The 16,328-nt window shown below is 40.7% G+C and overlaps 1 protein-coding gene across 1 annotated transcript in view; it reads right to left on the bottom strand.

Moving 5' to 3' along the window:
- Positions 1-4,534: 4,534 nt before the first annotated feature.
- The window catches only part of LOC126183224 (uncharacterized), a 679,892-nt gene continuing 668,098 nt past the window's right edge, over positions 4,535-16,328 (bottom strand). The window contains exons 21-23 of the mRNA XM_049925008.1: positions 15,897-16,051; positions 13,551-13,696; positions 4,535-4,812 (exon numbers count right to left, since the gene is read on the bottom strand). Coding sequence (XP_049780965.1) covers positions 4,626-4,812; positions 13,551-13,696; positions 15,897-16,051 — 488 coding nt within the window. The 3' untranslated portion in view covers positions 4,535-4,625. The remainder of the gene's footprint in view (positions 4,813-13,550; positions 13,697-15,896; positions 16,052-16,328) is intronic.

Below are 16,328 nucleotides of genomic sequence, written 5' to 3'. Positions count from 1 at the left end.
GGGGTTTGAAGACGTGCAGCGATACATCGACTGAGAGCATCCCAGACGTGCTCGATGGGGTTTAGGTCTGGAGAACAGGCAGGCCACTCCATTCGCCTGATATCTTCTGTTTCAAGGTACTCCTCCATGATGGCAGCTCAGTAGGGCCATGCATTATCATCCATCAGGAGGAAGGTGGGACCCACTGCACCCCTGAAAAGGCAGACATACTGGTGCAAAATGACGTCCCGATACACCTGATCTGTTACAGTTCCTCTGTCAAAGACATGCAGGAGTGTACGTGCACCAATCATAATCCCACCCCCACACCATCAAACCATGACCTCTATATAGCTCCCTTTCAAGGAAATTAAGGGGTTGGTATCTGGTTCCTGGTTCATGCAACATGAAAACCCGGCGAGAGTCACTGTTCAGACTATACCTGGACTCGTCTGTGAACATAACCTGGGACCACTATTCTAGTGACCATGTACTGTGTTCTTGACACCAGGCTTTACGGGCTCTTGTATGACGAGGGGTCAGTGGAATGCACCTTGCAGGTCTCTGGGCGAATAAACCGCGACTGTTCAGTTGTATGTAAACTGTGTGTCTGGAGACAACTGTTCCACTGGCTGTGGTGAGGTCCCAAGCAAGGCTACCTGCAGTACTCCATGGCCATCTGCGGGCACTTATGGTGAGATATTGGTCTTCTTGTGGTGTTGTACACTGTGGGCGTCCCATACTTTAACGCCTGGACATGTTTCCTGTCTGCTGGAATCATTGCCATAATCTTGAGACCACACTTTGTGGCACACGGAGGGCTCGTGCTACAACCTGTTGTGTTTGACCAGCCCCCAGTCACCCTACCTCTCATAACATCATCGATATGTGTTCTTTGAGCCATTTTCAACACACAGTCACCATTAGCGTGTCTGAAAACGTCTGCACACTTACTCACTGCACTGTACTCTGATATGTACCAACACACCTCTGCATATGTGGGCTGCTGCCAGTGCCACTGTGCAACGACCGCAGGTCAAATGCACCACGTGGTCATACCCCGAGGTGATTTAAACCCACAAACCACCCACCAGAGCATTGTTTCACCATGTATCAGCATTATCCTTAATTTATGAGCATGAGTGTAGTTGCTTCCAATATGGTGAAGGAGTGGACCACTGACCACATCAAAAAACTTGTAAAACTGTGCCCCAAAAGACCTTGGTTATGGAAAATGACCCAGGAACATTACATGAAGAAGAGTATAAAAAGTAGGGTGTATGAAGAGATTGTTGAAACATTTCTAGATGATATTCCAATTGTGGATCAAAGTGTAATAAAAACTTCGTTAAAAATTTGAGATCAAGATTCATAAAAGAGCTCAGAAAGGTGGAGGCTTTAGAAAGAAGCAGAAAAGGAAAGGGTGAATTGTATAAACTAATAAAAAATTTCTTGTACTATGTTCATTATTGTATTATAATGGTACATCCATTATTTTACATTACCAGATATTTTTCTTTACAAACAATCAAGAACGCCCTGTTCCTAGCATATCAAATCTTCACGAGTCTTGGAGGAGTGTAGATGATTCAGAAAACAAATCCTCATGTGTGGCTAGTCATTCTCATCTTTCCAGTGCTGTCTGTTTCCCTGTTGCAACATGCCCTGTTTGACACTTGGAAGTGGCTGGTTATCTGAATGAGCTATAGGCCTCGATGACACAGTGCAGCTCATTCACTCTGTTCCCGGTAGAGTCGAGCTTGAGTAGGCACAGTGCTCTAGGTGAGACCACAAACTTCTTGCAGTCTCACCATATGTGGTTGCTTACTACAAGAGCTGATGCGGATACTGGTTATTTTTACGCGGGACTTTCTGACTGATGTCTTTTGGAAAAATTCAGCCACTATGTATTTAGAGGGTAGGATGATGATGAAGCATATTGTTGAAACTGGTTGCCAGTATACTGATAATGAAGTGCTGGTGGTTTAGAAGAAATAACACGTGACACTGACAAAAGTGCAGAAAGGTTTATCGTAAAAGTAATTACTACCACTACTACTACTACTACTACTACTACTACTATTACTACTACCACTACTTCTACATCTATTAAAGAAAAATGAGGAGGCCCGTCCTTCCTTGCCTCCTGTGATTGGCCACCACTGCTCTATTTGATTTTGTTTTTACACTGCTTGACAATTGATAAGAAACAGAGACATTGTTGGACACAATAATCACAGATAATGCTTGACGATATGAAACACAGTACATTCGTAATAGAGGTGGGGTGGTATATGAGAATCCTCTTGTGGTGTGGTGTGGTGGTCCATTTACAACCTCCAGCATAGTGTAGCATAGCACTTCCACTTTCAGCAGTCTTTTTTAAATTGTGAGATGACATTTATGGACACACACTTTACTGTGGCCACAGTAGTGACACTTTGACTGTATTTGAGCTATCCAACTGCTTGTCCACGATTGTAAGCACCTAAGTGATGTCTTACAAGCATGTTGTCATGCCAGAATGTGCACTAATCAGTTCCACAACCACCTTCGTCAAACACTGTACTAAATGAACTGTTGAATGCATACAGAGTGTTTATGCACAGGTTTTGCTGCAATAAACATGTCTCACCCTCTACATTCCCTTTTGCTATCATTGATTGGGTGTTCTATGGCAATTTTCAGTTATTCTGTAGCATCTGACAGTTGTTCCTTGTCAACTGTTAGTGATTTCTTAGCATTTGTCAAACAGTGTACATATCTGTGTACTTAGCTGACAAAAAATCCTGTTCATTCTACCACCAAGCTTCATTAATTCCCACTGTATCTAACTTTGATGTATCCATTTCCCTTCATAAATTTTCTAACCTACCCACCTCATTCAGGAATCTAACATTCCACTGTTAAATACATAGAATGCCATTTTTGTTTTTCCTGATGACAACAACCTCCCAAAATAGTCTCTGCTGGGAGCTCCAAATGGGAAACTGTTTTATCTCCAGAATATTTTACCCAAGAGGATGCCATCATTATTTCCTCATTAAGTAGAGTTGCATGCCCTTGGGAAATGCAATGACTGCAGTTTCTCCTAGCTTTTCGCAGTTCACAGTAGCAGCAGAGCAAGGCCATGTTGGCTGATGTTACAAGGCCAAATCAGTCAATCATCCTGACTGTTGTCTCTGCAACTATTGAAAAGACTGATGCCCCTCCTCAGGAACCACACATCTGATGGCCTCTTCAGAAAAACCCCTCCATTGTGTTAATTGGCAATTCCATGGAGTGCTGTGTGCACAATGACCATATACATGAAATTAGAAAGGAGGTCAGTGTTGGCCGTAATATTGATGGTTTATTGATAGCAAAATCGATTTTCAATCACATAGTGATCATCTTCAGTGCTGTCGTGTACAAATTAAACTTATAGGAACTGGTATGAAGTTATCATCAGTAACCAAAGCTAATAAATGATCACAATAAGAGTGCTTGTACTCCCTGTACTGTGTGGTAAAGCTGGACTAGTAAATATATTATGCAATGCAAAGAGTGAAAGACTACTGGTGTCTGTTCTGTTATGAGTTGTACAGCTATTACAATGCCTGTAGTAACTCAAGTATTTACATTGCCCAGTCTACTTGTATGGACATACTGAAATGTAGATTAACTCTATGTTGTGTACATAATAGAATATAGTAACATTTGGTGGTTAGAAATATGGTTCTGTTATAAACAATTTAGATAAATAGAGTGGCTTGTTCTAAATTATGTGCAATTACGTATACTTCCCTTTATACATAAAGATATTGTCTGTCTGTGAGAAACTGGTTATAAACAGAAAAAACTGTTACAAGAAATTTAAAAGAAAATAAAGGAAGAGTTTTTCCAATTTCTCAGGTTTTGAAACAAAGCACTGTTGGAGTTTTAAAAATACTTTTTCGTTCTCGTGTATACCTCATATGCACAAATATTGACACATTTGACTCCTGTATGCTGTAGGTTTTTAGCATTCAAAAGTTTTTCTGTGTTAGTTCACTAATAGAAAATACTAATTTGTGATAAGAACAAATGCTAGTTGTGGAGCTTGGTGGATTCATTATTTGGCACGGTTATTTGTCAGGTTTTTGCATTCGTATCCAACCTCATATTCAGAAATAGGCAAAGCGAGTAAGTTAATTAAAATTAATATGGATGTTAAAGAGCATAATAGGAAATTTACAAAAACTAAGCAACAAATTTTAAAATTTTGTGATGGACCGGTATATAAAAATTATGACTGTTAACTGAATGGACTTTGTTCTAAAGCTCAGCTGCCAATCATCTTTTTCTATGTGCTTGTCTACTGCTTAATGAATGTCCTCTTTGGTGAAAATTGTTCTGTCTTCAGATATTTTAATTTGAGAAAAAAACTTCATTATGTACTATACATATGGAATTTTCTGTTTTACTTATTGCAGGAGGAAACTGGATTAGGAGACATTAGGAAATAAATATAAAAAAACATTAAGCTACAGAAACTATTACTGTTTTATGTAGTTTACTATTTCAAAAACTCAATGAAACACATAAAGTACATAATTTGACAGTATTGCATGTTAGCATTTGCTGCCTGTACAACTGGAGAAATATTTTAACTGTTTATCATATTCTCAGTGTAGTGATAATACTTCACCATTATCATTACTTGAATCTCCATTAAAGTCTCCACAAAGACCACATGTCTGGAAACTATATAATGCTGGAATGTTGACTGCCATAAAATGACCATTATACTGCACCCACAGCTGTGTGGTTTTTGATCTTATTTCTATAAGGCCATTCTCATGGAGGGTGAGCCTAGAAAAGATAAAAGTGTGCAATAGCCAGGATTTTCACAATAATACATATTTCTCTATCACGAACACCATCTATTGAGCCATTTAAAATTGAACAATAGAAACTTCAGGTCTTTTTAATTGTGCCTGTCTCCAACTGGATGTGTCATTTAAAATTGGTTATTTATGTCCTGTTGACAACTCAAGACCTCTACTATTCAATGAGAATTTATATTTACTTTTAAATTAAGACTTCTACCTCCTGAGCAGAATTTTCTTATCATATCTCATTTGCCTTGGATTCTTTATGGGAAGAGAGAGAGAGAGAGAGAGAGAGAGAGAGAGAGAGAGAGAGAGAGTGAGTGAGTGAGTGAGTGAGAGGGACAGGGGAGTGACTGGAGTTCCAGCCTGGATGGGAAGCTAATACAGCCATTCACAACTGTCTAATTGCAGATCTTGCATGTAGTTGTCTTTTTCAATAAAATTCATAATGTCTTATATCACAGATGATACTTCATTTCTTACAGCACTGTACACAGTCATTTTGTTTAAAAAAATAACAGCATTATTCATTTGAGATGTTGGCAGAATTACACAATGCAGCTCGATTTGAGTTTGTTGGATGAATTTCCATGCTCAGTGAGTTCAACAGAGGTTTTAAGTGACATACCTCTATTGTCAAACCTTCCCCAGTCCATTCCTCTTTCCTTCTTGAGAGAGGAACTAACAGTTGCAAAAGCTAGAATATATATGATGGTAGTATCTGTTCCCGAAAGAACAGTTACCGTTAATGAGCGTGCAGCTTTGCTAGAATGAAATGATAATTAAATGGACACCCTCACTGCAATGAGGCAATAGTTTTTTTTTCTTCTAGAATAGTTTTTTCCTACCTTTATATATATATGTGTATTGGCAGTACTTAAAATTTTGCCCATTAGAGATACTGTAAGCCATCCTCTCTCCTTGCAGTTTTATAGTTTTCTCAAGCAAATTTTGCTTTTGATACAACTGACTCTTATAAAGACAAAACACCTATAATATGTGACAGCTCTTAAGGAGAACTAAAATTAGAAAGCTAGGCCCACATCTTCACATCTTTTAAATTTATACTTTTGTTTTGACTTGTGCATATATATTATGGAAGTGCACATGTTAAAAGTAAATATGATAACCAAACATAGAGTTATTCACTGTAACAATTTTCAGTGTGTTTTTTAAAACATCCCTTGCATATTTTCCTTCAGATAAAAAATCATTTTCTGAAAAACACTTACAATAAATTAGTGGTATTTTAGAAATTTAAAGCAAATTTGCAGCTTATAATGAATCTAAGGTTCTCCTGATGTGTAACTCACACAGGTGATGTTTTTGGTGAAAATCAAAAGGTACAATATGGATCAGCTTTCCTGAAGATATACAGGCTAAGTCATTACATCTACCACAATTTCTACAGTCTGCACCAAAACCCTATTTAGACTTAGTTTCTGTGTTGGTTAGCTGGGATCTTCTGTTCCCATTGATTAAATTGTCTGTGGTATGTTTTTCTGTAGCATTATTCAGAACACCATCACAATGTGGTCTACTCTTGAGTAAACAACTTTATGCTGCCTTAGTTCACTGCATTCCCACAAGATGTGTGTGTAATTTAGCACGATCATAGATTTTGTAGGTAGTGAAAACCATGTTTCACACTGACATTTCTAGCACCATTCTTCATCTAGGTAGCTTATCTGGCCAACACAAGTTCCTCCACAGCTGCAAAATTTGTGTTAAAATACTTGGAATAGAGGGCTGTGTAATGCTGGAATGGGAACAGCGAGGGGCTCAATGAGTAAGGATAATGATTAATGATGGCTGAGACCAGAAGGGTTATGGGAACATAGGATATATTGCAAGGAGAGTTCCCACGTGCACAATTCAGAAAATCTGGTGTCAGTGGGAAGAGTCCAGGTGGCACAGGCTGTGAGGCAGTCATTGAAATGAATAATGTCATGTTGGGTGGCATGGTCAGCAATGGAGTGGTCCAGATGTTTCTTGGACACAGTTTTTCGGTGGACATTCATGTGGGCAGACAGCTTGTTGGATGTCATTCCCATGTAGAATGCAGTACAGTGGTTGCAACTTAGCTTGAATATCACATGACTGGTTTCACAGGTAGCCCTGCCCTTGATGGAATTGTGACCAGACTGGAGAAGGAGATGGTGGTGGTGGGAGGATACATGGGACAGGTCTTGCATCTAATTACAGTGGTGTGAGCTATGAGGCAAGGGTCTGGGAGTAGGGGTTGTGTAGGAATGGTTGAGGATATTGTGTAGGTTCGGTGCATGCCAGAATACCACTGTGGGACGAGTGGGAAGGATAGTGGGTACTAAGTGACGAGGGGAATGCTCCCCTGTGGCCAGACAGTGGGTGTTTGGGAGGTGGTGTATGGCTGAAGAGATAAGGCATGGGAGATCTGTTTTTGTACAAGGTTGGGAGAGTAATTATGGTCTGTGAAGGCTTCAATGAAACTCTCGGTTTATTTCAAGAGGGATCACTTGCCACTACAGATGCAAAAGTCACTTCTTGGTATGGAATGGGTGGCAGCTTTCAAAGTGGAGGTATTGATGGTGGTTGGTAGGTTTGATATGCACAGAGGTACTGATGTAGCCATCTTTGAGGTGGAGGTCAACATCTAGGAAAGTGGTTTGTCGAGTTGAGTAGGACCAGGTGAAGTGAATGGGGGAGGTGTTGAGGTTCTGGAGGAATGCTGATAGGGTATTGTCATCCTCAATCCAGGTCATGCAGATATCATCAATGAGTCTGAAGCTGATGAGGGTTTTGGGATTCTGGGTGTTTAGGATGGCCCATGAATGGTTGGCATAGGATGGTGCCACGCAGATGCCCATAGCCATACCCCGGATTTCTTTGTAGATAATGCCTTCAAAGGAGAAGTAATTGTGGGTGGGGATATAGTTGGTCATGGCGACTAGGAAGCATGTTGTTGGTTTGGAATCTGTCAGGTATGGGGAAAGGTATTGTTCAATAGCAATAAGACCAAGGGCATTAGGGATGTTAGTGCAAATGGAGATGGCATCCATAATGACAAGGTGGGCACCATGTGGTAAAGGAACAGGAACTATAGAGGGCCGATGGAGGAAATGGTTGGTATCTCTTATACAGGAGAGTTCGTTGTGGGTAACAGGCTGAAGATGTCGGTCTGTGAGGGCAGAGATTCTGTCAGTGGGTGCATGGTAGCCAGCTACAATGGGGAATCCAGGATGATTGGGTTTATGGACTTTAGGGAGCATGTAGAAGGTAAGAGAGTGGGGAATGGCAGGAGTGAGGAGAGAGATGGACTCTGGGGAGAGTTTCTAGGATGAGCCTACCGATTTGAGGAGAGACTGGACAACCTGCTGCATTTCTGGAATGAGGTCACTGTGACAGAGTTTGTAAGTGGATGATTCTGACAGCTGGCAGAATCCTTCTTCCACGCAATCATTGTGGTTCAAAACCACAGTGGTGGAGCCTTTGTCAACAGGTAGGAAAATAAGGTTGTGATCAATAGGTGGTGGACAGCAGTTCTTTCTGTGGATGTAAGGTTAGCTTGTATTTTGAGGGATTTGGGGAATAATGGTGAGACAATGTTTGATGTTAAGAAATTCTGGAAGGTTAACAGGGGGTGATTGGGGGCAGTGGGGATGGATCACAGCTGGAAGGAGGAGAGCACTGAGTCAGGCAGGGTTCAACATTGATCTTAGATTTAGTCTGATTGGTAGGGTTGGTGGTGAAAAAGTGTTTCCACTGTAGGAACCAGGAGAAGGAGCGAAGGTCTTTAACAAATTCAGTGTGATTGAATTTGGGAGTGGGGCAAAAGGTAAGGCCTCTGGAAAGGACTGATACTTCTATGGGGTAAGATTTTAGGCCAGAAGTTCAGCACTGTGTTTTTGGGTCTGTTTAGGTTCTGAATTCTGTGTGGTAGGGGAGGTAGTTTTTGAGGGTGGGGTACATGTGTCAGATTCATCCACATACAAACCCTGACACAGTGACCCCATTCCATAACTCCAGCAGGTTGTCCAGTCTCTCCTCAAATCCATAGGCCCATCCCAGAAACTCTCCCCTGAGCCCATCTCTCTCCTCACCCCTACCATTCCTTGCACCCATACATTCTGTATGCTTCCTGAAGTTCATAAACCCAACCACCCAGGATGCCCCACTGTGGCCAGTTACTGTGCCCCCACTGAGAGAATCTCTGCTTTTGCAGACCAATATCTTCAGCAGACTAACACCTTCAGTCTATTACCCACAACCTACTCCCCTATACAGTGTGTCTCATTTATCTTGACCACCATAAATAACTGTTTGTCCAGATGCAAATTACAAAATGTTTCAAGCCAATGTTCTTTAGCCATCAGGGAGACATCAATCAGCATGATTGCCTTTGTTGTAGCTTTGTTTTTTACAAAGATATGAACAGCGGTATGACTTTTTCAAATGACACCCTGTATTTTTTATTCGGTAATTCATTTCCTCTCCTAAAGACCTATTCAAAAATGTATCACAGTGTACCCTTCACTGAAACACAATGTCATAAATTACATAACACAACATTGACGTAACGATCCCAGCACTTAGTGCAGGTACTTGGGGTAATAGAACACATCCACGTGCTGACGTTGACAGAGGACAAATGTAAACATAAGCAGAATGCACACCTGTCATTCCGTCAACCATTGTCAGTTGAAGAGTAGTGTGAGTAGAATGTACACCAACGAAGAGAAGGTAGAAATGCTACTCATCGGCGGGGAATGTAAGTTACCAGAACAGTAATTGCAATACTGTTTTCTTATGTACAGATACATTTAGTACAGTAGTTTAGTCCTTTTAAATACTGTAGTGCAGAGTAGGCATACAGTAAAGGCTGTCCTTCCTACAAACTGCATCGACATACCATCTCTTTTATTGTTGTTGTTGAAGGTAGACGAAATGCTACAGGGTAGTGGAGCTGTACAGAGAGCGATATCCTGACAAGAACCCACCTTCCCAGTGGATGTTTTCTCATCTTGTTGCAACACTTCAGGAAGCAGGAAGTTTCAACCCACAACAACGCAGTTGTTGTAGCACTTGCACAGACAAAGCTGCCGAAGTTACTGTTCTCGCTTCCGTTGCTATGAATCTGCTTGTGAGCAGATGGCAGCTTGAACATGAGATTGGCATTCCTAAAACCAGTGTACAGCATAATCTTACATGTCATTGGTTCCATCCTTCCCATGTACACCTACATCAACAATTGCATGGGAATGATTTCCAGAATTGTGTACAGTTCTGTCAGTGGGCGCAGGAGCAAATCCTTGCCAACCCGAACTTCTTCTCCAATGTTCTATTTACCAATGAATGTTCCTTCTCAAACAAAGGACAGATAAATACAAGGAACATCCATTATTGGTCCAGTGACAACCCACGATGGCTTAGACAGGTGGAACATCAGTGTCAGTGGAGAGCTAACATCTGATGTGGGATGCTTACTACTACAATTATTGGCCCTTATTTCATCAATGGTAATCTAAACAGCACAGTGTATGCCAACTTTCTCAGATGAATTCTTCCTCCTCTTCTGGATGAAGTGCTGCTAAGAACCAGAATGCTTATGTAGTATCAACACGATGGATGCCCAGCACATAATGCCTTGTGTGCACGTTATGTTCTGAACTGAAGGTATCCTGCCAGATGGACTGGTCGAGGACAAACAGTTACTTGGCCTGCTAGGGATCCTGATTTAAATCCTCTGGACTTTTTTGTTTGGGGATGCATTAAAGACATTGTCTGTCACAATATTCCAACAACTCCAGAGGACATACAGGAATGTATTGTGCTTGCTTGTAATTCTCTTCAGCAGACAACACTGGAAGCAGTAAATAATTCTTTCATTCAATGAGTGCACCAGTGTATCTGTATCAAGGGTCACCACTTTGAGCACTTTTGAATGTTCTACACCTGGCCAGTGGTACAGGAGAGTCAAAGTCAATTTTGTGTTATGTTTTTACTTGGTTTTCATTTGCTTTCTGACAACTCCAGCAAGTGGATGAGTTTGTGATCCCGGGCTCAAAGTCATTGTTGTGTTATGTAATTAATACCATTGTGTTACAATGAATGGTACACTGTGATACATTTTTGAATAGGTCTTTAGAAGAGGAAATGAATTACCAAATAAAAAATACAGGGTGCCATTTAAAAAAGTCACGCCACTGTTCATATCTTTGTAAAAAACAAAGCTACAACAAAAGCAATCATGCTGACTGATGTCCGCTTGATGGCTAAAGAATATTTGCTTGAAACAGTTTGTAATTTGCATCTAGACAAACAGTTATTTATGGTGGTCAGGATAAATGGGACATCCTGTATAAAAGAGACCAACCATTTCCTTCACCCACTCTCCAAAGTTCCTGTTCCTTTACCACATGGTGCCCTGCTTGTCACTGCTGATGCCACCTCCATTTACACTAACATCTCTAATGCCCTTGGCCTTGCCACTATTGAACACTGCCTTTCCCTATGCACAAAGGATTCCAAACTGACAATCCCCTTCCAAGTTGCCATGACCTACTACATACTCACCCACAATTACTTCTCTTTTGAAGGCATTACCTACAAAGAAATCCGGGGTACAGCTATGGGCACCCTCATGTCACCATACTATGCTAACCTATTCATGGGCCACCTATAAGAATCCTTCCTAAACATCCATAATCCCAAAACCCTCACCTGGTTAAAATTCATTGATGACATCTTCATGATCTGGACTGAGGGTGAGGACACCCTATCCACATCTCTCCAGAATCTCAACTACTTCTCCCCCTTTCACTTCACCTGGTCCTTCTACTCAACAAGCCACCTTCCTTGATGTCGACCTTCACGTCAAAGACAGCTACATCAGCACCTCTATCCATATCAAACCTACCAACCACCAGCAACACCTCCACTTTGAAAGCTTCCATCCATTCCATACCAAGAAGTCCCTTCCATACAGGCTAGCCACCTGTGCCCATTGCATCTGTAGTGGCAAGTGATTCCTTTTGAAATATACTGATGGTCTCACTGAGGCCTTCACAGACCTTAATTACCCTCCCAACATTGTACAAAACAGATTTCCCATGCCTTATCTCTCCAATTGCCCACCACCTTCCAAAGTTTCATCGTCCAGCCACAGAGGAGCATTTTCCTCATGATGCAGAACAACCCAGGGCTGGAACAACTGAATCATATTCTCCACAAGGGTTTTGACTACCTCTCACCCTGTACTCAAATGAGGAATGTCCTATCCACTATCCTTCTCACCCCTCTGACAGCGATATTTTTGCCACCCACTGAACCTACACAATATCCTCATCCATCCCTACACAACACCTACTCCCAACCCTTTGCCTTCTGTCTCATATCCCTATAATTAGAAGCAAGACCTGTCCAATACAGCACCCTACCACCATCTTCTCTAGTCCAGTCACAAGCATCACCTATTCCCATTAAAGGCATGGCTACCTGTGAAACAAGTCATGTGATCTACTAGCTAAGTTGCAACCACTGTGCTGCACTGTATATGGGAATAACATCCAACAAGCTGTCTGCCCACATGAATGTCCACCCATAAACTGTGTCCAAGAAACAGCTGGACCACTCCATTACTGAGCATGCCAACCAACACGACATTCTTCATTTCATTGACTGCTTCACAGCCTGTGCCATCTGGATCCTTCCCATCAACATCAGCCTTTATGAACTGCACATGTGGGAACTCTCCCTGCAATATATCCTATGTTCCTGACCCTCCTGGCCTCAACCTTCATTAGTTGCCATCCGTACCCATCAAGCCCCTTAGCTGGTCCCATTCCACCACTACACAGCCCTCTATTCCACCAAAGCACCTTCAGTCTTTTTACTTCCTTCTTTTCCACCTCGTCCACCTGCTTACCTGAGTGGTAATGTTCTTGCCTACCGTGCAGTGGGCCTGGGTTTGATTCTCAGCTGTGTTAGAGATTTTCTATAGTCATGGACTGGGTGTTGTGTTGTCCTGGTTATCATTTCATCCTCATCACCAGCACACAAGTCGCCCAATGTGGCATTGACTGAAATAAGACCTGCACTTGGCGGCCGAACTTCCCCAGATGGGGCCTCCTGGCCAATAGTGCTACGTGATTATTTTTTTTTCCCACCCCACCCCCTTGCTGCCATCCAACCTTCCAACTGCCCTACCCTCTCTCTAATGCATGTTGAAATCCTCCTTGTAATTCATTTCTGCGTTGGAGGGGTGCAGATATGTCAAATGATGATAACTCACACAACATTGAACAACTACTCATGGTAATCACTCAGACCAAGTGTTAACATTTTGTGCTCTAAATGAAACAGTATCACAATAAAATAATGTGAACTTAATGTGCATCTACAAGTAAATAACACTTTCCTTCTTATCAAACAAAATGACACAGAAGAACTAAAACAACTAATTTGTAAAGGAAGCCATGCAAAGAAAGCTTTAGAGCTTCAAGAGACTCAACTTACGAACACTGAATCTGATAAAAAGTGCACTACTGATTCAACTATGTGGGCTTTTTTGTGAGGGAACACTCAGTAATAAACAATAAAACTAATTTAATTTAATTCATTGAGGCAAATTACCAAAGTGCTTAAATGATTATTCCAGAAACACCCCCTTTGTGATTTACATATAATACTTCAAATGTTCAAGACAAATGATTAATGTTCAAGACAAAAATATGAATTTACTTCAAATCATGTAGCTCCAAGTCATCAGGATAATAATATTGTCCACTTTTTGCAGGAACTGCCTCCCCATTGACAGTTATTTCATAGTTTCCTTCTGTTGTAGGTATAATTTCTGTGCAGTACTCCCAAGCATAAATTCTTGCAGCCTGTAAATGAAAGAGGGAAGAATTATTGCTTTGTCAACATGTACCAGGTGGTTATAAAAACTTGGTGGAGTTCCAAGTGCTACAGTGTGGGTTGAATACATCATAGGATATTGAAACATTGTCTGTGTGTTCATTAATTGGTGCGCTTGTGGAGTATGCTGAAAAAATAATAGTTCCACTTTCTGCCACCAGCTGAAAATATGGCTCTGTAAGCAGTCAGAATGTAGCGTGGGTGCAGGAAAAGGGGAGAAATGATCAGTCACATACATGATAATGGTGGTTCTAGCACATTTATTAGGACATGGTCACAAATTAAAACATGTTTAATATGGTCTCTTGACTCAGCAACATGCTGCATCCATAACACAGCACAGTTGATAGTTAGTCATAGCATATCCAGTGTAATCAGAGTGATATGTTGAGGTATGCTGTCCTTTGTATCAGGAAGAATCTAGATACATCCCTGATAGACACGATCTTTCAGATATCTCCACAACGATAAGTCACACGGATTTAGATCGGAAGACCTGGGAGGTCACATATCTTGAAATTGCCTAGAGATAATGCAATCGTTACCAAAGGTTTCTCGAAGCAAATCTCTTACCTGGCTAGTGAAACATGGTGTCACCACATCTTGTGTGAAAATAGTGGTATGGACACAGTTGTGTTCTTGCAAAGCTGGAATCGTGTTGCACAAGGCCGTTCTTATAATGTGCCGATGTCACTGTACACCTAACAGGTCCATGAGGTGTTTTCTCCTCAAAGACAAATGGACTGAGAATGAATGATCTTGCAAAACCACACCATACAGTCACAAAAACTGAGTGTAGTGGATGTTCTTGCACAATATGTGGCTCAGTACAACACCACATGTGACAGTTCTGTGCATTCACAGCACCATGTAGGGCAAAATGTCCCTTGTCTGTCTAAACAATATTCCTCAGCCAGTTGTCATCCATTTCCATGTGTGCCAGAAAACGATGAGCAGAGTCATGGTATTTGGTGTGAATTCTGAATCTTGTAGGAATACCAGTGTAAAATGTGCCAAAAAATAATTTTGAACTGTTGCTCAGGGTAGAGAGGACTTCTATGACACAGTTTGAGCACTGGCTGCAGAATTTGAGACATGGGCTGCTTGGTCAGCTATAGCTACAGCAACTTCATCAATAGCTGCCATGGGGATGGGTCACTTCTCTCCCCCTGTTGCACCTAATTCACCTGTTTCTTCAAATTTCTTCATTATATTCTTTAGCTCATTTCTTGATATAGGGTCTCTTCACAGCAGCTCCTGTCAGTGATATTCCTGCAAAGCAGCATTGCTATTGCTGTTGTTATGATATAACGACTTTACCAGCAGTGCACATTCTTTCTTCCCAGTAGCAATTGCTTTCACACGGAAAACTTGAACCTTCTTGATCCTTTACACCAACACTCACTTCAAAAAAGAAATTAACACATGTTGCCAAGCAACAAACAGCATACTGACATCAAAATAGGAAACATGACACATTCTGACTGCTTACAGTGCCATATTTTCACCTGCTGGCACAAAGTGAAACTATTAATTTTTTTGGCATACTCCATGAGCGCACCAATTAATGAACATACCTATGATGTTTCAGCATCCTGTGATGTGTACAGCCTGCACCGCAACACTGGGAACACCATCAGTTTAACCATAACGCCCGGTATGTACAAACATGGAAAATAGTTTTAAGGTGAATATGACCCTTACTAGCGTTACTAGTGATTGTTTATTCTGAAGTGATAAAGTACAGCAATATTTTAAAAACACCTAAATATTATGCATAAAGCATTTATAATGAAATGAAAGAGGTCACAACAGCTGTCTTATGTAATACATGTAGTGATGTACTCATATTGCAGTTTCGAAACACAGTTGATATGAAATCTTGACAGATTGACATATCTCCACCATTTGTACAAAGTAGAGCAACTTATATTTAGTTTTTTCTTCCAGCACAATTTAAAACCAACAAAAATAGGGAAGTACAACACCTCACACTCAGCTGATGCCTGATAGACACATACAAACAGCATTAAAAACTAAATATGACTTACATACATGATAACTTAGAATCTTTGCATCAACATTCTTCAGAGTAACAACCAACTATACTCAGTATCACTAGATAGCCTCATTAAAATAGTTTTTTTTTTGTTCATTGTAAAGTATTACCAGAGTTTTAGTTTCAGGCAATTTCTTTATTAATATAGCAAATCTTGGGGCTACGTAACAATGCGCTGCAACCAAAGTGTAATTTTCTGTCAGCAGGATGGTGTTTGTAGCATTGTCCATTGTATTGATGAGGTCAGAAGTAATGACACAGGAACCTGGAAAGATAAACATATTTAAAATAGAGTACAGCTTGATATTTATAAGGACATTGCTGAGATAAGGAATCATATAACTGTGAGCAGATTATTTGTTAAAAGATAACAACATAAGAAGCAAGACAATATTGTAAAAAAGGCATCCAATTATAAAATCCTATGGAACAGTAAAAAACCAAGTATTTCTCCATTATGAACTTGAAATTTTGAGATGGACATGACACTATAACTTTACAGTAATACAAGTATCTCTCCACAAAGTTGTAAGAATGCAGAA

This window comes from Schistocerca cancellata, chromosome 4 (assembly GCF_023864275.1).
Source record: "Schistocerca cancellata isolate TAMUIC-IGC-003103 chromosome 4, iqSchCanc2.1, whole genome shotgun sequence".
Lineage (NCBI taxonomy): Eukaryota > Metazoa > Arthropoda > Insecta > Orthoptera > Acrididae > Schistocerca > Schistocerca cancellata.
Note: the sequence above shows the minus strand (reverse complement) of the source record. Positions and strands in the feature narration are given on the sequence as shown.